The 22,026-nt window shown below is 47.8% G+C and overlaps 1 protein-coding gene across 1 annotated transcript in view; it reads right to left on the reverse strand.

Moving 5' to 3' along the window:
* The window catches only part of LGR6 (leucine rich repeat containing G protein-coupled receptor 6), a 215,234-nt gene that overhangs the window by 123,735 nt on the left and 69,473 nt on the right, over positions 1–22,026 (reverse strand). The window contains exons 2-3 of the mRNA XM_038380210.2: positions 19,806–19,877; positions 1,546–1,617 (exon numbers count right to left, since the gene is read on the reverse strand). Of these exons, the coding sequence (XP_038236138.1) occupies positions 1,546–1,617; positions 19,806–19,877 (144 nt within the window). The remainder of the gene's footprint in view (positions 1–1,545; positions 1,618–19,805; positions 19,878–22,026) is intronic.

The raw sequence follows: 22,026 nt of genomic DNA on the forward strand, positions 1-22,026 counted from the left end.
AGAGGCAGTGCTGGCTCCCCATTAGCCTGCAGGGGGCACGGTGCAAACTCAGGGAGTAACACGTCCTTCCTAGGATGTTCCTACATTCTGCATCCACAGCTGGCTGGGAGTCAGTCAAATATAAACGGATGAAAAGAGGCTTTCAAAACCCATGAGTTCCTGGAGTAGAAAGTTCCCCTTGTTGAAACTGGGTGGATGAGCTGCGGTTTTTCCTCAGTTCCTTTGATACGTTGCCTAATGCAGGCTATGGATAAAGAAGCATCTGATTGCTAAGCCCAGAGATTTAGGGCAGGATTCATACTTTATATCTTCAGAAGACCTAGTAAACAGGGCTACACTCTCTAATCCTGGGAGCAGGTTTGTACCTGCTTGTTTCATATAAACCATGCCGGCTGCGCTGATTTCACATTGCGGTCGAGTTCAAAACATCGCCTCCGGGGTTGAAATGTTTATTGCAGGAGAGATGTTCAGAGATGTTTGTCGAGAGAAGAGAGGGACAGGCAGCTGGATAGCAGAGCAGAGACTGTGCTGGACCCTCTCAGAGCGGCAAAAAGTCGGGCAAATTCCAATCTGGGAGGACCCCATCTCTGCAGTGATGCATTCCACCCTGTGAATTTGGTAACCTCTGCCCATATGTCTCTGCCCATTGGGCCATCCCTAGCCCCACACCCCTTTCCATTGGAAGGGCTTGGGTGATTGGCTGCGAGGAGACCCCGCAGGAGTTTTCTGGGTCTTGATGTTGCACTGGGGATGGGGGAAGAAGGCTGTCTTGTGCCAGAAAGATGCTGGCTAGGGATTGCTAGGCCTCCTTCTCAAGAAGACAAGGCCAGGTAAGAGGGAGCAGGGTGTGATGCGGGGCTGAGGAAAGGTTACAGAACCTGTGAAGAAGTAGTTGCAAAGTACAGACAAATCACACCAGCAAGCATCTGACGCAGTGGGTACTCAGGCAAAACTCCCCTGCGTAAGGACCTCAGGACTGGGCCAGTCTCTGGTTTCCGGGCAGTATCGTGATCCAGGGGCACACATGTCATGGAGCTGAGTTGCAGCATAGCAATCTACTCTGTACAAGGTCACACAACAGATCAGGACTTGAGCCAGGTTCTCCCCCATCCCAGGCTACTGCTCTAACTACCGAGTAACCCTTCCTCTCTGAACAGCACAAGCTGGGTCAGAACAAACAACCAGCTAAGCCAAAAGTTCCCCACAGCCAGGGTTTGAAACAGAGCCCAGAAAGGTTCCTTCCGCCTGGACTCACCCCAGGGCGGGGAATCTCTCTATTCTTGTACAATCCTGCAGAACACACAGAAAACGGCGCAGACGGGAGCCGTGACCCACAGCAGGACAGAGCCCCCAGCGTGCCTCAGAGCTGCCACATGATCATTTGGCTTGGCACTTAACCCGTGTGGATTCGGAAACTGGTAATTGGATGCCTTGTGGCTTGGCAGCTGCCTCTGAACAGAGCAAAGTCCCATGTCGTGTGTGACCCCCTGGGACAATGACCCTGCAGGAGTGCCACGGCAGTGCCTGGGGAAATGCAGTACTTACAGGATCTTCAGGCTGTAGAGGCCAGAAAAGGCTTCTCCTGGGATCTGGGAGAGCTGGTTTCCAGAGAGGCGCCTGTAGAAAAGAGGAGCCAGTGTCACATCAACATCTCTGTAATGCCGGTGCTTTGTCAGAGGACACTTAACTTGCACGTTGTGCCTCTTGCTACAGCCTAGGAGAAGGCTGTGGATACGACTGAATGCTGAACGTAAGACTCACACTCAGTACCCCGTTCATTAGTGTTCCCCTCTAGTGGATAACCCACGTGAGGGGATAATGGCCTTCTACTACTGCTGCTGGCTAATGGTGAGGGAGGCTCATGCTTCTAGCAGGGAAGGACCCAAACTCAGTCCCCAGTGATAACCCATGGCTGGGGCCATTCTATGCCCCACTGGGAGAGGACTCTGTGCTACAGTCACTAAGGCAGGAGAGAGGAAATGAGGCTTGTCACGGCCATGTAAGAGGCCTTGACTCTTTTTCCTCCATAAAGATAACCACTAACAGCAACTGCAAGGAGAAACCCTGCTTTGCTGGCCTAAAAGCTGGTACTGATGGCAGAGCAGTGTGGGGCATAGGTATGATAGGGGATGTAGGAATTAAAAACTGGCAAGAAATCCAGTTCCTTTTTTAAAGGCGTGGGTGTGAACTGGGTGCTAACTGACAGATTCATTTCAGAAGCTGCCATGTATATTTCAGTGAGTGTTTTGAAAAAGGCCAAAGACTGTCGGCTGTAAGACGCTTCTGGGATCGGCACAAGGCATGCCCACTCACCGCTGGCCATGTGCAGTTGTGCCGGTGCCAGCCCCAACTCAACCCCCCCGCCCCACCGCTGGAATCCCAAATTGCTCCCATAATTAGGCCTCTGACAGCATAAATAGCACAGGGTCATCTCTTTAATGTGTGGGAGCAGGCTGGAACCTGTCTCTTTGCAGTACATAAGTTGCCTGGCAAGCTGGGCTATTTGTCACCAGGGGAGTGCGATTCCGTGAAACTGCTCCCTTCGATGGCCGATTTCCACATGGGGAGAGGATGCCTGGGAGATGAGACTATGGGAGGGGGGCGGCAGGCAGGGGAGAACCTTCCAGAGCTGCCGCCCCTGGCTAGTTTAAACAGCCACCACACAAAACCACAGGCAATGCTGGTTCCTACACCAGGAATCTTGGTGATTCCCCTGCAGATGAAGAGAGGATGCATGGGGGGACGACGGGGGCCATCAACAGCCAGTTCTCAGGTAGATTGGAATGTACCAGATACATGAGAGAGGGAGAGATAGAAGGCTCCTCTGAAATGGACAGGGGGAGGCAGGGTGCGTCCTGCTATGGATGAAAGGGGACATGTCCCCTTTGCACCCCTGGCTCTGCAGTTGGGGTTTTAAAAGGAGAGTCAAAATGGGTTAGACTGCTGCATGCCCTTATTTGACAGTATGCTTCTGGGCTTTTACGTGTGCATCTACAGGCGTGTGTTGATGGCTATGCATGCATATGCAGAGACGCTGTTCTGCATGCATGCACACACACACGTCGAGTGTGTCTGCATGTTTATTGAAAGGCAGGTGTTTACAGGCATCCGCGCGCAGACTGGTCAGCCTGTGGGTGCACACACATCACATTGGGGTGCATGCCTACTTTTGTGGCCATGCATGTGTCCATGGCTGTGGATACTGATGTGCTACCTTCTCCCAGACTGTGCCCCACCTTGCTGGGCCCCCCAGCAGGGCAACCCAGAGCAGAGACTTTCAGTCCCTTCCCTCACAGACTAAGCTTGTAAGGAGGCTCTTGGATCTGAACCAAGGACCACTTGATCCGCAGTCAAACACTATCACTGAGCTACATTCCCGTGAAAGGGCCAGGTAGGGGCTTGCACACGTCACACTTGGCAGCAAGGATGCTTGAGTGGGGAGGGGGCAAGAGTTGAGGAGGTTCCTGGTGAAGAAGCCACCCACCCAGGCTGGCAGTGTCCTATTCACCCCATGATGGGAAAAGAGTTGGGGGGGGCAATAAATCAGGGGGGAGCTGGCTGTCAGCACTGGTGTCCTATTCCTCATCACTAGCTTCTTTGTCCATTTAACATGGCACGACCGACACACAATGATTCCCATGCGCCCATGGGGCTGGATTCCCATGCTTATTGTCAATCAGCAGCCTCCTCCCTGCTGAACTCCCCCTTCCCTTCCAAGCTCTCTTGAAAGTCTCCACCCTGGTGGGCAGATTCCTTCCCTTAAATGCATCCTTGGAAGCCAAAATACCATGAAGTTCAAGCAGACGGAGCCTTTCCCCTTTGCTTTCATTTAGAGGGGAGACAACGACTCTCAAAGTGATGCTGACAATGGCAGCTAATTCAGGACCAGCACCCCCTTTCCCCCCAGTATTACTGTTCACCCCTTCCCCACAGGGGACTGGAACCATATTTCCAAGCAGCCTGTGAGACCTGAGCTAGGGAATTCACCCCCCTGGGAGCACAGATGGTAACGGGAAGCTGCTCTCCTTGGAAGGGGTGTGTCACTCCACCCCAAGAAGATAAGCTAGGGTTATCTCCACTCCAGCTCCAGACCTCAGACACCCCCATATCTGTTTGGGGTATGCAGGGCTAGGGCTCAGGCCCATCTTGTTAAGGGACAAGCTCAACTCTGCTATCTCCTCTGGAGACACCAGAGCTCCCAGTATTGCAGATCAGAGTCAGGAGGCGAGGGGTCTGCTGCAGTGGTAATTACCAAGAGGCATGGGAAGGGCAGCCGGAGGGGTGGCAGCAGCATCCTGGAGAGGTGGCTTATTCCCTGAAGCCAAGTAATGTTTGCCACCCAGAGATTCTTCCCATAGGTGTCGATCTTCATAGGAAGCCCACCCATCCCCACCCACCTATAGTCTCTCAATCAGCATCTGGATATCGACTCCCACCAATCCCATCACGTTTTCAAACAAGACCCTCCGTGCTTTCCCCCAGGCTGCCCCTAACGCTTGGAAGGCGCTGGGGATAAAGACCCACAAAGCCACCTCATTCTCCTCCTGCAAAATCCTTCTCTCACAACTCTCCTTGGCTGTGATGCCTATAAGCCACTTGATGACAAGCTGTCTCTCTCTAGTTCTCTGATCTGGCTGGTGGGTGTGTTTCTAATGCACCTATCCCTTCGTGTCAGTACCAAGGCCGTGTTGAACCTGCAGCTGATCAGCATGGCCCCAAACTGAAAAAGGTCAAATGGTTTGGATCGAACCAAACCTGAAGTGTTTTTGGTATTTCTCACCACAATGGAAAGCCCCAAACATTTCGTTTCAAGTCAAACACAACTTTTCATTCGGCCTTGGATAAATTTCTTTTAGTTCATTTATTTCCAAGCATTTCTTACCTTTTGGGGTGTTTTTTTTTTTTTATTAGCTGAATTTCGAAACAAAAAAAGTCAAAATCTTTCCTTTCCGAAACAAAAAACATTGACATTTCCAAAAATGTGTTGTCAGTGGTTGACATAGCTTGTCTGTTCTCACTTCCACAGGTGAGAATCAGGAGTCAAGCCAATGGAGTTACACAGCTGTAAACATGTTGTAAATGAGAAGAGTCAAACCAGTTATTTCCCTGCCCTAACTGGTAGTTGCAACTTTTCCCAGTTTAGCATCACCTACAAATTTCACTCACTTGCCCTTTACTCCCTTCTACCCTGCTCATTAAACAGTATGTTAAACAGGCCCTTTCTAACACTGCTCCCTGTGGGCCCCACCAAATGCCTCTTCCAGCTCTATGCAGTGTTCAATTACTCTTGTTCATGGCCTTTGAGACAGTTCAAGCCACAGGAATGTTCATATCCAAGCCAATTTGATCCATTTGCCAAGTAAGGCCCTGTCTACACTACAGAATTAAGTTGACCTAACTTACGTCAGCATACAGCCATCGCAGTAATTGCATTGCTTGTGTGTGTTGACACTGCTCTTTGAGCTGGCAGTGCATGTCCTCACCAGTAGCACTTGTATTGATTGTACTGTGAGGATGGGGCATTATGGGAGAGCTCCTGAAAGCCAGTAACTGAGTTGCTCACGTCAACCGTGTCTACACACTGACACTGCGTGGACCTAACTATATTGATTTTGACGCTACACCACTTGTGGAGGAGTTCTTAATCAGCATAGTTGAGCAGTGCCGCTGGGCATGAGAGATGTGTAAGTGTAGACACTTCCATAGTTAGGACAACACAAGCTGCCCTTGTGTTGACTTAACTCTGTAGTTTAGACCTGAGTTAAGATTTAATGAGATGTCGCTGCTTTTCCTCAACAACCCAATACAGGACATTAAATGAGTTTCCTCCATCCCCTTATTGTATAAGCTGTCCAGTTTCTCTAACTGGATTAGCTCTGTCCAAACCCCCCAGTGCTGCTGGTGAATCACGATTTTATTAAGGATCTCTCAAGAGGCACTCTGTTTGAATGGACCTTTTTTTGAAATGTGCCTGTAGGAGTGGTGGGAAACAGTGTCCCTGTCCTGTCAGAATTGGCGAGATTGTGAAAAATTTTCCCACCCTGAAGTGGAGGGTGGGGGGAGGGGGAGAAGTCAAAATTGGGGCAAAGTCTCAAGTCTCTGTGAACCAAAAATCTAATTTTTTGCATCATTTCAATTTCACACTTTAACATCTGAAAGAATTTTGGTTTTACTACACGGTCAGTTTTGAAACACGCCTTTCATTTCAAAAGTATCAAAATGAGACAGCCCGACAGTTCCCCCTCCGCAATGTTTTTGAAAGACAGGAAGTTTGTCCGACCCTTCTCCATGAGATAGTTCTGTTTTGACCATCAGCATTTCCAAACAAATATTTTTAGTAGAAAAATTCTGGATTAGCACAAAGGGCCTGGTTCCATTTATATTAAGGCCTCTTTGTCGTGCTGTGGGGTGATGGCTGGAGGAATTCTCCATGTACCTCAGGGGCTTTTATCACCCTGTGAGCTGTTGCAGTATTGTAAAAGGAGAGAGCTGGGAGGCAGAATTCTTCCCTGGTACCCTAAAGGGAACCTAGAGCAGATGTAACTTCTACAATAAAGCCCCTTCCTACTGCCAGAGAAGTGCAGTTTGTGTAAAGTAGAATCAGGCCCAGTGTCATTTATATTTGCACCATTGTTGCAAAGAGCCAAATATTCAGTTGAGCAGCACTCATAACTGGGGCCCAGATTTTTATAAAAGCTCAGTGTCCAATGTGCACCCATGTTGCTGAGCACTTGTGAAAAAGCTGGTAATTTACTGTGGTGAACAATGGGAGCTGAAGTTTTTTTTTGTGTTTGTTTTTTTAAAAAAGTCTGGCCTTGACTGTAGGTGCTAAGCTCTTTTGAAAATTCTGGCTATGATGCATGCCCGAGTCTGTGGCAAGCCTGACAACAGCTCTGTGGGGTTTTAGTGACCCCATGCTTTTCAATCTGCTGTTGACTGAAACCTAATGTTGAAAAGTTAAAGATCAATGTTGTTAACAATATCACCGTCTAGCATCTAAACAGAAATATCTGGCTTTGGTGATTCTCCACCATTATGGGAGACAGTGAGAGACTAAGAGCCAGTAGGGAGCCACTGGCTGTCAAGGGTAACAAAGGCAGGAGATGAGAAGTTCAAATCCTGTGCAAATCTCAAATCCATTTTATCCCCGGGAAGAGAAAAGGGAAATTCATCCAGTCCCTAAAGCTCTGACAAATCCTCCAGATTCACAGTTTGCAATTTTCCAAATGGAACAGTGCACTGTGGGTAAAAATGCAGTGTGGTGCAATGTAAAGTTCTCAGAGTAAATGAAAATGAGAAATTTCCTTTTGCACAAAGGGGCAGCAAATGAGCTAACCACCACTTGCGGCAAACCGAAGCCTATAGACAAGGGAAATGCACTCCCTAAAATGCTCTGGTTTCAGATTTATTTGAAGCTGCTGCAGAAGTGTCAGTGCCCCCACTATGTCATAGAAACGACAACTGATGTATTGTTATACCCAGAGCTGGGTAAAACCTCCTTGAAGCTAGTGGACATGATAGCCATGCTTAATTCAGGAAGCATGTAAAAAGCAATTAAGCTCCTTTATGGAACAGATAGATGAAACACAGGAGCCACCACCCAAAGCACGGGCCACATGCAAGGCTGGCTAGAAATCTGACATATGTGGGTGGAGGGCTTTGAGTAGGGGATGAATACCAATGCAGGGGGCTGGGTATTGTTTGAGAGAGCTGTATGTGCATGTGAGAGAGAAACACAGATGCACACTATGGGTACATCTACACTGCCATAAAACACCCACGGCACAGCCACAGATGGCCAAGGTCAGCTGACTCAGGCTCACCCGGCTATAAAATTGTAGTGTAGATACTTGGGCTGCAGCACAGGCTCTGAGATCCTGCAAGGAGGGAGGGTCCCAGAACCCAGGCTCCAGCCCAAGCCCAGATGTCTACACTGCAAACTATCCTGGTTCAGTGACAAAATGAAGGCAGTGGTTAGAAACAAAAAACATAACAAAATAGAGAGCAATCAATACAAATTAGAAGCTAGAAGTACAGAAAATTGATAAGGGAAGCTAAAGACATCAGGGAACACACTGTGGCTGGCAGGGCCAGTAAGTACAATAAGGATTTTTTTAAAGTATACTAGGAACAAAAGAAATCCTAACAATGTGCCAATACCATTTTTAGCTGGTAAAATGGTTACTAATAATGCAGAAAAGTTAGAAGTATTTCCATTCTGTATTGGGAAGGAAGCAGGATAATGCGTTTGTATCATGTGAAGGTGATGGAGTACTTTCTAGTACATTAGTAACTGAAGAGGATGCTGAACAACATCTGCTAGGGATAAACATTTTTTAAATCAGCGAGCCTGGAAAACTTGCCCCCAGGAGTCTCAAAAATGTTGGCTGAAGATATTGCATACCCACTGGTATTAATTTTTAATAATTCTTTGAATTCCAGGGAAATTTCAGAAGACTGGAACAATGCTAATGTTGTGCCAATATTCAGTAAGGACAAGCAGGATGACCTGGAGAATAGAATGGAAAAGCTGATACAGGATTCAAGTGATAAAATATTAAAGAATAGGAATAGAATCAATGCCAATCAACGCGGGTGTTGCCATAAAAATTATTTGGTGGCTGGAGAAAATGCCTGACAGGAAGAGAGAGCTCAATCTGCTCCGTTTATCACAAAGAAGTTTGATATGTGACTTCATTAAAATGCATAAATATCTTCATGGAGAGAAAACGAATACTAAGGGGGACTTTGAGCTAGAAGAGGAAGGTAGAACAAAAGCGGATGGTCACACAAATTTAAATTAGACTCACATTTTTTAACAGGGAGGCTGATGAATCATTGGAACAAGCTATCAAGGAAAGTGATGGATTCTCTATATCTGGAGATCTTCATATCCAGACCGCATGCCTTTCTGGAAGATGCTTTAGCCAAGCGGCCGGTATTGGCCTCAGTACAGTGGGAACCGGGCAAAATGTGATGGCCTGCGATACGCAGGAGGTGAGACAAGATGATCCAATGGCACCTTCTGGCCTTAACATTAAAAATAAAATCACATGCCTTAGAACACATGGAGCTCAATCTGTTTCACTTAAAGAAGAATAAAGGGTGACTTGATCACAGCCTATAAGTTCAAGGAACGGTGGAAGCTCCCAAAGAGTGGTGGGGCCACTGGTGCCTGAACAGTGATCCTGCCCCCCATGCCTACCCTTCCCCCGAGTCCCCACCCACACACACCCCCTCTCCCCAAGTCACCACCCTTGCACTTTCCCTTCTCCCTGAGGCCCTACCCCTTCCTGCAAGGCACCACCCCTGCACTACCTCTTCCCCTGAATCCCCGCTCCACCTCTTCCACCCAAGACCTGTCCTCCGTCACTCGCCTTACGGCCGGTAAAAAGTGATAGGGCCATTGCCCCCCGTTCTGGTGCCCTGGTAAGTGCCTCTGTATGGCACAGAGTACAGCTATTGAACTTGTTATTCAAGAGGAAAGCTTATGCTCAAATTTGTTAGTCTCTAAGGTGCCACAAGTCCTCCTTTTCTTTAGGACAATCTCAGTGGTCACTTCTAGCCTTAGAATCTCGGAATACAATCAAAACGTACCTTACTGCAGCACCGCTACATCCCAGAAATCTGAATCCCAACAACGCCATGACTCTAGGCCATACCAATGTCAGGGCCCCATAACACAGAGCTGCCAAGGCACACAGACAATTTAATAAAACATCTAGTCCCACCCCCTGCACTAAAGCACACTGGAGCAGCAGCAGCGTTAGATCCCAGAAACTTCAGTGCCGCCATAATGAAGTGCTGCTATGTCAGAGAGATGTTAGCAGGGGGGCTGGAACCATTTGTACAGTGGGGGTGCTGGGAGCTATTGAACCAAACTGTAAACCCTGGATATGATGGAAACCACTTCAAGCCAGGGGTGCAGCAGGCCCCAGCACCCCTAGTTCCAGCACCAATGGATGTTAGCAGTGTTGTGCTATCAGGTCACTGAAATGTCAAAGTCCCATAAGGCAGTGGTTCTCAACCAGGGATCCAGGGCCCCCTTGGTGACCATGAGCAGGTTTCAGGGGTCCACTAAGCAGGGTCAGCATTAGACTTGCTGGGTGCAGCATTAGACTCCGATGAAGTGAGCTGTAGCTCACAAAAGCTTATGCTCAAATAAATTTGTTAGTCTCTAAGGTGCCACAAGTCCTCCTTTTCTTTTTTGCAAATACAGACTAACATGGCTGCTACTCTGAAACTTAAATATCAATGAGTGTAACAGGTCGAGCACTTACCGCCGCAGCATCTCCTGCTGTTGTTCAGGAATTAACTCATCCCAACCTCAGAGCACCTCCTGCTGGCCAGTTTTTCTCCTGTTGTCGCTACTTGTCTTTCATGATCAATCTCCACCACTATACTTCAGGCCCCAGGTCCCTCCTGACCCACAGTGTTCCTTCTCATGGGTACTGTCCCATGGCAGTACCCCCACACTCAGGGTCCTTCCCCACCCAGGGAACCCCAATCCCCTCTTGCCTCAATGACCCACTGCCAGTCTTCATCTATCCCCTTCCCTCAGGGGCAAACTGCAGCCTGAAGTGGCCACTCATCATTGGCAAGGGGGTTGGACCTGCTGCCTCTTCCTCCCCTGGCTGATTCCCCACAGCCCTAATACCTCCTCCAGCCCTAACAGCAAGGCCTCTGCCTGGGGGTTTGCCAGGCTGGAGCTTCCCCAATTCCTCCTGCCCTTCACCAGCACTGTCCAAAGTACCCTTGCCTCCTTCAGTCAGGGAGCCAAGCTCATCTTGCTCCAAAGCTGGAGAGAGACTGCCTACCTTCTAGCCCTGCAGCCCTTTTATACGGCCCAGCCTGGCCCTGATTGGCTGCCTCCCATCCTTTTCTGATTGGCACTCTGCCCCAGCCCTCTCCAAGGGCTGGCTTTTAACCCTTTCAGGGCTGGAGCAGGGTGACGGCCCCGCTACAATGACCCATCACGCGGTACCGCCGGGTTGCAGAACTGTCAGCGCCCACAATAAGAATCGACCCTGTCACACAGAAATGTGATGGATCTATCCTGCAGCACGGCTTTTTCACAGAAATGGTCAGTGTCCAACAAAGCTGTGCTGACATGTCCCGAAAACCCCGGCACCCCACAACGCAGCTCGGCTGTATCACACCCATTGCAGTGCTCCCTCGAGCGTCACACAGCTGGTTCACAGGAGTATCAAGGACCTATGCACCACTAAGTCACAGAAATGCCAGTGCACCAGACTGCGGCACGGCAAGATCAAAGAAACGTTAGTGGGTCGAGCTACGTCGCAGAAAGGTTATTGCCCCTGAATGCAGTGCAGCTGTCTCACAGGAATGCCAACGCCCCATAAGACAGTGTCACCATGCCACGGAAATGTCAGGCACCCACAATGCACTGCGTCCCAGTAAAGGCAATGCCTCGTAACCTTGGACGGCTGGATCAGATATGCGTCGGGGCCCCTGTAATGGGATGCGCTGACTCAGCAGCCTGTCACTCAGCTCCTCACCTGCTGCTATGAAGTGAGCGCTGATTGAAAGACAGGCTGATGGCAGAGGTGACCAGTTAACTGAGGGATGACCCAGCTGAGGGGTTAACAGGTGGAAGTGTCTCCAGCTGGTAGGCCTGCATAGGCAAACAGGAAGGAAGTGCTGGGAGAGGGCAGGGAGCCGGAAGGAAGGCAGAAGTTGGCAGGTCTGGCTGCTGCTATGACTACTGTACCCTTGCCCAGAAGCAAGTGGGGAAGCTGGCTCTTGATTGTGAACATAGCTCATAACAAAGCACCGTGAAGGTCGAGAGGACCTGAAGTGGTTGTGGTCAGTCACTGAACAGGAAAGGACTTTCAGGGGACCACCCTGTGACAGCCCCGTATAACGCAGCATCCATATGCCACATTAATCCAGTGTCCCCATGGCACACAACTGCCTTGTCACAGGGAGCAGGGCTCTGGCCCCTCTACCCCACTAGCAAGCAAGAGAGATGGGGTGAGATGCATCACAGACGTCTCAAAGGAGGAAGCATCTCCACCTTCCCCTGCCGAGATCCCAGAGTGTTGCTGTCCCCTGCAGACACCAGTGGGAGTAGCAGGCCCCTAGGCTAGTTGGTGGCTGTGTGGTCATCCACCGGCTTCACAGGCACCCGCCCTTCCCCACCTCCTCCTGTTATTTGTTGCCTGCTGTGGTTGCACCTTGTCTGTCTGCATCCTTTTTGCAGCGGGGCTCTGACCCCTGACTGGTGCTCCCTGGTGATACTCCAACCCCTGCGCACAAAGCACAACCCTCATGACAACAGGTCCTGCTCTGCCAGGAGGAGACCCAGCGGTTGGGAACCGTCCACACGTGCCCTGAACCAGGAGAGGATGCGAGGCGAACGGCCATGGGGGACACCTGTCCACTGCTGCACTCCTTCCTGCTGGCACCGAGTGCACATGCTGGGGTTCGAAACGCAGTAACAAAAGCCTCTGCTGGGGAACACATTTCAACATGTTCATTTTCCCAGGCCAGCTTTCAAAATCCCCTTTCTATTGCTTCTGTGCCGATTGCCCTTGTCTCGCTTGGCTCCTGGCTTCAGGCTGCATTAAGTGGGATTTATTAGCAACTTTAATCAGCTGAAAGAAAAGAAAAGAAAAGAAAAGAAAAGAGGCTAACCTCCAGGCCCCTATTTCTGGAGATCCCTTTCCCAAGCAACTGGAGCTGTCTTTCTTGGCAGGCAGAGCTAGCCAATGCCTTTGCAGGGACTGTATATGTTCCCCACACTCTGTTGCCAGCGTCAAATGCAGTTTGATTTTTCCCCACTCCAAAGCTGGGGGCAGGGCGGAGATGGAGAGCGCAGGAGCAGGGGGTGCCAAGAATGCAGTCAAATGGCCTGACAGACAGCTGTCAGGGAGCCATCCTGGGAAGGGAGTCCCTGGGTATGTTGGTTCTTCAAAGTCAGATGAAGCTGAGCATCTGCTCTCCCTGGGAACCCTCTGGGGCTATATCACTGATTGCATTTGTCTTCTGAAGAGCCCCAGGTGAAATATTAATGAGTCACAGCTCACGTCTGAGTATCATTATTTCATTTTACAGGTGGGGAAACTGAGGCACAGAAGGGAGACGTGACTCACCCAAGACCACACAGTGAGAGTTAATGGCTGAGCCAGGAACTGAACACTTGACTCCCAGTGCTGTGCCGTAACCACAAAGCCATCCTTGATCCCTAGTGATAAATGAACCCTCCACTGCTGCCAGAGACAATGGGGGAGGTGGCTGGGGAGTGAAAACCTGGCAACCAGCTCTGCGCGGCAGCCTAATGAACATCAAGGCAACCACACGCAGCTGCAGGACTTGAGGTCTCATGCCACAATGCGGCACCATGCAAAGTAACCTTGCCTCGTCAGCTGCAAGCTAACGCACGGAGTGCAACACAAGGAAAAGTAGAACACTGCTCTGCCGTGCAACCTAATGCAGCAGGCACGATGCTATCGAATGCAGCTGAACAACTAACTGTGGTATGTAACCTATCACTTAAATCACCCACTGCACACGATGACTGGAGGGTTGCTAATGTGAAGCTGATTTTTTTTAAAAAGCTTCATGGACAATCCTGGAAATTAAAGGCTGGTAAGATTAACTTCAGTACCAGGCAAACTGGTTGAAACTATAGTAAAGGACAGAATTATCAGACACAGAGAGGAACATGATATGTTGGGGAAGAGTCTGCATGATGTTTGTAAAGGGAAATCATGCCTCAATCTGTTAGAACTCTTTGAGAGTGCCAACAAGCATGTGGACAAGGGGGACCAGTGGATATAGTGTATTTGGACTTTCAGAAAGCCTTTGACAAGGTCTCTCATCAAAGGTTCTTAAGCAAAGTAAAGAGTTACTTATGGGATAAGAGGGAAGGTCCTCTCATGGGTAAGTAACTGGGGTTAAAAGTCAGGGAACAAAGGGTAGGAATAAATGGTCAGTTTTCACAGTGAATAGACGTATATAGCGGGACTATATAGAGGACTAGTGCTGTTGAACAAATTCATACATCTTCTGGAAAAGGGGGTGAACAATGATACAAAATTGCTCAAGATTGTTAAGTCAAAGTTGACTGCGAAGCGTTACGAAGGGATCTCACAAAACTGGGTGACTGGGCAACAAAATGGCAGATGAAATTCAATGTTGATAAATGCAAAGTAATGCACATTGGAAAACCATAATCCCAACTATACTTATACAATGATGGTGTCTAAATAAGCTGTTACCACTCAAGGAAGAGATTTTGGAATCATTGTGGCTAGTTCTCTGAAAACATTCATTCAATGTGCAGTGGCAGCCAAAAAGGCGAACAGAATGTTGGGAACCATTAGGAAAGGAATCAATAATAAGGCAGAAAATGCCATAATGCCTCTATATAAATCCATGGTACATCCACACCTTGAATACTGTGTGCAGTTCTCGTTGCCCCATCTCAAAAAGATATATTAGAATTCGAAAAGTGCAGAGAAGGGCAACAAAAATGCCCCCAAATGTCCCCAGAATGATTAGAGGTATGGAACAGCTTCCACATGAAGAGATATTAAATTGTCTGGGGCTGTTCATCTTAGTAAAGAGAAGACTAAGGGGGTTTGTGAAAGAGGTCTATAAAATCAGGAAAGGTGTGGAAAAAGTGAAAGGGAAGGATTATTTACCCATTCACATAACACAAGAACCAGGGGTCACCCAACATGAATAGGCAGCAGGTTGTAAACAACAATAAGGAAGTACTTCCTCACACAACACACAGTCAACCTGTGGAACTCATTGCCAAAGGATGTTGTGAAGGCCAAAAATATAACTGGGTTCAAAAAAGCGTTAGATAAATTCATGGAGGATATGTCCATTAATGGCTATTAGCCAAGAGGGGCAGGGACGCACCCCATGCTCCGGATGTCTCTAAACTTCTGACTGCCAGAAGCTGGGACTGGAGGACAGGGGATGGATCACTCGATAATTGTCCTCGGAAGCACCTGGCACCAGCCCCTGTCAGACTTGGATTATGTTATCCAGTGTGCAATAGTTTGCATCTATCAGCAATGAATTTCAACTGCCATTTTGTTGCCCAGTCACCCAGTTTTGTGAGATTCCATTATAACTCTTCAAAGTCAGCTTTGGACTTAACAATCTTGAGTAATTTTGTATCATCTGCTAACTTTGCCACCTCATTGTTCACCCCCTTTTCCAGATCATATGTGAATATGCTGAACAGCACTGGCCCTGGCATAGATCCTTGGGGGACCTCGCTATTTACTTCTCTCCATTGCGAAAACTGTCCGATCCTTCGTTTCCTATCTTTTAATCAGTTACTGATCCATGGGGGGACCTTCCCTTTTATCCCATGTCTGCGTGTACGATTGCTGTCAGGTACTCTGGGAAAATCTCTGAAGAGTTCATTGGAGGGAAGGAATAGGGTAGTGCATGAGATACACTCAAGGATGGATGTTCCGCCCCATTCACAAAGACATCAAATATGCCGAAGAGAAGATCTCTAACTGTCCAAAGAAGATGGACAATCTTCAAACAGGACACTCTGGTAAGAAGAGAGGACAGAACATTCTGCAAGGGACAGCAGGACAGCAGAATGGGGTGTGGAAGCAAAGGCATGAGATATAACTGCAAGATTGGATGGGGTTCTGGAGGCAGTAGGCAAGACTTGACTGGTGCTGATGGTGCACTGGTGATGCACCAACATCTTATTCTGGCATTTCCTAACTCCAGAGTAGTTGACTTTGCAACCTTCATATTCTTTTAATATAAGTTTTTGTCTATTTAATTTCCTAGATTTTTATAAACCCAAACTGAACAAACAGAAATTCCATCATGTGACATCATATTGACACCCACCTGGGTCATCAGCGGGGTTAGAAGCCTCTGGAGAAGTGGTGGGCAACCTGCGGCCAGTCAGGGTAATCCACTGGTGGGCCATGAGACAGTTTGTTTACATTGACCATCAGCAGGCACAGCTGTCCGCAGCTTCCAGTGGCCGTGGTTCGCCGTTCCCAGCCAATAGGAGCTGCGGGAAGCTAATTGTGCTAATTATTAAATTACTACACTCTCTCTCTTTCTTTCTCCCTCTCTTTTCTTTCTGCACATGATACATGGAATCAAGTCATGATCATTGTCAGCTAGGCAACCATTAATTGCTTAGCAAGGGGAATACTGAGTAGAAGTGGGAAAACAGTATTACCTTGGGACACAGATTGAAATACTGTGTCCAGTTCTGGTCTCCACACTTTAAATATGATGTTAAAAAACTGGAAAGGGTTCAGGAAAGAGCTGCAAGAAGGAATCAAGGTCTGGAGAACCTGCTTAATAGCAGGAAACTTAAGAAGCTTCAACTTCGTAGCTTACCCAAGAGAAGGTTAAGAAGTGACTTCATCCTGGCCTATTAGTGCCTACAAGGGGAAATGTTTTCCAATATAAGAGGGCTCTTGAATGTAGCAGACAAAGATAGAATATGAACCAGTGGCTGGAAGCTAAACTAGATAAATTCAGACCCGAAATAAGACCCACATTTTTAACAGAGAGGGGAATTGACCATTGGGACAAATTGCCAACAGGTGTGGTGAATTTTCGATCACTTGAAGTCTTTAAATCAAGACTGGGCACCTCTTGCTCAGCTCAACCCGCAATAATTGGGTTTGATGCAGGAATCCCTGGGTGAGGGTCTCTGGCCTGTGTTATGCTGGAGGTCAGACAAGGTGATCATAATGGTCCCTTTTGCCCTTGGAACCTATGACCGCATGGATCTATGTGCCAGCTTCTCCATCCCCTTCGCTTTCCTTATTCCCGTTTGGTACCTTGGCTAGTAATCACCAGCCCTAGCAGTTAACAAGAGGAGTCTGTTCCAAAATAACCAAGAGACTGATTTGAAAAGTATGAGACTTTGAAAAAATAAATAAAAGATGATGAGGCTTTGGTATGTCCTCAGATTGGCAATGCTTTAGGCAATGCTATCTGCTCAGCAATATGTGTGTGTGTGCATGAGAGAGAGAAAGAGAGAGAGAGAGAGAGAGAGATTCTCCCTAAACACGCACACAGCCTTCCACCCAGCTGCTCACAGGGGATCTTCCTTTATCCTCCCTTCCCTCCTGCGATGGGAGACCTGTCGTTGTCTCTCACGCTCCATAGAATCATAGAATATCAGGGTTGGAAGGGACCTCAGGAGGTCATCTAGTCCAACCCCCTGCTCAAAGCAGGACCAATCCCCAACCATATCCCTTCCCTACTGTTCTCCTCCGTCCACAAACTCTGCCCTCTATTCATTGTTCCCACCCCAGCTTAGAATACCAGCCTGCAGCCAACTCATCCATCCTGGTTAGCTGGTGGCAAGAACCCCATGCCTGCCAGCCCCAACACGACACCTGGTCCTGCGGTGTCTGAGTGTGGCACACAATTCAAAAGTACAAAGGCTCAGAGCACCAAGGTGTTGTTCTCCCCCGCTTCCTCTGAGACAGCAGATCAGCGGCAAGATCAGGGCATAGCTTACATATGTCTCATCACCATTACACTGCCTTACATCAACGCTGCTGAATTGGGTCCAGTAAGCTGCCATCACAAGTATGAACATGTGCTGGGAAGCATGAAAGGCAGTGTAGCTAAGAGCCAGCTGTGCCTGCTCTCAGGGAGTGCCACACAAAGACGGATTACTATTTTGTGGAGCCCTAGGCCGGAGCAAGTGGGGGCCCCTCCCCACCCCTGTCCGCCCCCACCTTCCCCATGCTCCTGCCAGGGAGTGGGGTCAGGGCATGGGGGCTTCCCGCGCTCCCTGGTAGGAGCAGCAGGTGGGCAGGAAGAGCGGAGCAAGCCCCAGTGCCCTAACCCCATTTCCTGGCACAAGTTCTGGGCAGGCAGGCGGAGTGGGTTGGGACGCAGGGTGCCCATTTTTCCAAGGCCCCCCAATTGGCCAGGTCCCCTGGGTCCGGGCCCCATTGGCCCAGTGGCTAATCTGCCACTGGTGCCATGTTCGGGGCAGCATGTGCAGGAGAGATGGTCTGGAATTGGAATTTCTGCTCCTCAGGAAATTCTGACATTATGCTACTCAGAATGAAAAGCCAAAACTAAAAAACATTCTGACATGTTTATTTTGATATTATTATTTATTAGATACATTACGGTAGTGCCTAGGCGCCCCAGTCATGCACTAGGACCCCATTGTGCTAGACACTGTGCATTATTTATTAGGTGTATTATGGTAGCACCTCGGAGCCTAGTCCTAGACCCGGAACCCAATGTTCTAGGTTCTGTACAGACACAGAACAAAAAGATGGGTCCTGCCCCAAGGAAACCCCATCTAGGTCTAAGACAAAAGATGACAGATGGAGACACATGGACTGACAGGGAAATATAAGGAAACAAGGACACAAGGCCAGTGAGTGTGATAGGCAGTGACCCAACAGTCAGTGCATCAGACTGGAACTCAGAAATCCTGGGTTCTATTCCCAGCTCTACCACTGACGACTCACTGGGCAAATTGATTCTCTTCTCTGGCTCTCAATTTATCCATATGCAAAATAGGGATAATACTACTGGCTCCCCCCACATGAGATCCTGGAGTGAAAGGAGCTCTGGAAACGCAAAGGATGATAGTGTTGAAATGTTTCATTTCAACTTGTATAGTCTAATTAAATATTCCAAACAACACACATGCCACATATTTAGAGAGACAACATTATATCATATATCAGCATGATGCAATATTAAAATTAATATTTTAGTATCACATACAAGTGTTTCAATGTCTATGAAACTGTCTTTTTTTTTTACAGTAAATTCTTCTGACAAAACTTTTTTCAATCAGCTCTAATATTTGGCCTGCTCCAAGCAGCCATGGCATCAGGACAAAATCATAGAGGCCTCTTTCATGGTTAAGCGATATAGTGCGTTATCTTCTCAGGTGAAATTCACACCCAGGCAAAAGGCTGTCCCATTAGGCCCTATTTTCAGAGGTTACATGGAATTTAAGTTGCTCCTAATGCTGGTGTTTTGCACTAGGATAAATGTTAACCTTTCAGACCAGGCTACCATCTACAGCCATGCCAGGTGTGTCACTGGCACATGGCCTCATTTTGTTATTTTGCTGGCATCACTGATATTGCTGGTGCGCACGTAATCAGAGTGCCAGGTCGGGTGGGTGTACAGTAGGAGCTAGGGGTGTGGTTTCCCTGCTCATGTGCACATATTCGTGCTCGGTCTCATCACACGCCAAGTGTAGTCATAGCCACAGAGAGCACATTGCCATTCAAACTGCCGTATAACAGGAGCCCACTGCCTTTGGTGAAAAATCAGATTTTTCCTGAATTCCACAGCCTACTTACACCACCTCAATTGCAGCACTTACACGTGCCTCTTCAAAGTTACACCCCACTGGCCCATGTACTGGTAGTGAGGATATCCCCTCATCTCCAGAAGGTGAAACAGTAAACAGCCTTCCAGCAGTGTGAGCAGTTACTGATTTGGCCTGCTTTGTTCTGGGACAGGGTAGCCCCTGATGCTCCTCTCACGTTGATTTTGCATCTATTGCAATGTCTGCTGCCAACTCCTGATTTCCAACGGTGTGAGAGGAGAATGTAACGGCTAGTGCAACTCAGCATGGAATTAATTCATCACTACACCAAGTCACTGCATCTGCTGTAGTACTCTCACCTCCCCTAGGGACATGGGATCTGATTCCCCTCTTGCATTTTAGCTCCTCCGAGGTCACTTTGGCTCCCTTCCCAAGCCACAGCCCTCTCCACCACATGCTGCCCCAGAACAAGCTATGCTCGGTGCCGTCACGCTGTACTTACAGCTCCTCCAGGAAGCGCAGGTGCTGGAACGCACTGGGTTGCAACTCGCTAATGTTGTTCATGCTCAGATCACTAGAGGAAAAGAAAGACATAAGTCTCTGATCAGTTATTTTTGGGGGCTCGTCTGGCATAAACCACTCCCTGCTCTGCTGGCCGGGCTCTGGTGAGGGAGGATACGCCCTTGTCAACGGCATCTCAGCTCTAACATGGCAAGCAGAAATAACCTCCCAGGCTCTAGGGGAAAATATCAGTGCACAAAGCAGGATGAAAGATATCATCATAGTAATTAATACTATATTCTTCTAGCGCATCTTTCATCTGAGCATCTCAAGCATCAGCCGGTTTATGAAGCTTCCCATCAGCCCCATAAGTGTTATTACCCCACTTGGGGAAACCCAGGCACTGAGCGGTTTGGAATATTATTTCTTTAGACCCAGTAGTGTCCTGTTCTAGCCATTATCCATGCTGCTCCCTGCTGGGGGATCTTGTCCAGGGCAGCAGCACACACCTGTCCTGCAGAGGTGATAGCGAGTTGTTGAAGAGAGAATGCGCCTTGGCTTGCTCTGAACAGTTAACAGCCAGGCAAAGGGTCATGACAAAGACTGCAGAGCCTGGAATTTGCTCCAAACCTGGTTGCAAAGTCCACGTCCTACTTTATACACAGGTTTGGAAGGATTGGCTTGTAATCAGTCAACGTCAGTAAATGTCGATTTCCCCACACAAAAACAGATGAAAAAAATATTTCCATCAATAACAATCAAAATTTACAGAGAAGTAAAGTAAGAAAAATGCAACTTGAGGATTAATTAGAGCTTGATTTAATGCTATTAACTTAGCATATTTTGACCTGTGATGTTGACAATTCATGTTTCAATGATTATAAAATTTTAACTTTTTCAATCTCAATGTTTATTGTCATTAAATAATTGTCTGAACCCTCCTCATAATTTCCTACAACTGTGAAAATCAGTAAATACTGAAAAGCTGCTTAAATATCAATATTATCGATTGAAATTATAAACAAATAAAAATAAAAGTTGAATTCTGCCAAGCCTATTTGAAGAAATACTGAAGAATACCTATACTGAAGAAAACCTCTTCAGATTTGGCTTTTTTCTAGTTCTGTGGCTTCTGGCTGAGGCCCCGTTTAGTATCTGTTTAATATCTGACACATTCACTCTCAGGAGACCAGATACTTCATTGGAAAGTGACGGATTTGACTGACTTCCATCTCAAACCTTTATAACCTACTAGTCCATCATGTGTCGACCATACAATTAACAGTAACAAAACGATGTTTGCTATTACATAGATCAAGAGTAAGTTTGTGGCTAAAACTCTACATCAGGAGCTCCTAGACATTCTCCCTTCAGGAAATCAGCAAGGGCAACGATTTAGCAGGAACTGAAGAAAGGAACAGGCAAGTATGGCTGTGGCTCCATAAAACTGCGCCTGTCCTGGAGGGAGCGAGGGTCCGCTTCCCGCTTCCCGCTTCCCAGTGCCGTTCCATAGAATCGACTTGGGAGGACAGCCCATGCCCAGGGTGCAGATGGAATTGTAAGGCTCTGGGATAGTACAGCTGTGAACAGGAGGTAGACGTGCAACTGTGCTACAGAAGCTAAGCTGGAAAGTTTCCCCCCACAATGCCCCATTGTACAACCAGAGTGGATCTGTCATCACTGCCACCTTGACCAACACACTGGCATTATAACTGGCGACTTCCAGAGCTAAAAGCAGAAGCTGCAACAGCTTGAACTAAAGAGTCAAGGCTCCCTCGCTGTGTGGTAACAGACTCACATCCCCGTGGATCTGGGACACTCTCACACATCAAGGGGAGCAGGCATCAGGCACTGGCTGTTAGGGCCGGGCAACAAATTTCCATCTAAACTTTTTTTTGATGGAAAATTGGACTTTTGACTAAATCCTTTTTTTTCCTTTTTGGGTGGAAGAAAAAGGGCTTTCTCATAGGAAAACTCAACATTCTATGGTTTTCAGCCAAAATGCGGTATGTTTTCAGCTGAAAACTATCCAAAACTGGAAACAAAAATGGCTGGAACTGAAAAATATTTGGGTTTGGGGCCCTGAAAAATTTCAGTTTTTGGATGAAAAAAAATAATCAAATTTTTCTCCTTAATAAAGTTTTCCCTTGTTTTATACACAGATTTGGTGCTTGTTAAGAGCAGCCAATGGAGGTCTATCTGTAGCTTTTCCCTACCGGTGA

The sequence above is a fragment of the Dermochelys coriacea genome, chromosome 21 (genome assembly GCF_009764565.3).
Source record: "Dermochelys coriacea isolate rDerCor1 chromosome 21, rDerCor1.pri.v4, whole genome shotgun sequence".
In the NCBI taxonomy this organism is placed as follows: Eukaryota; Metazoa; Chordata; order Testudines; family Dermochelyidae; genus Dermochelys; species Dermochelys coriacea.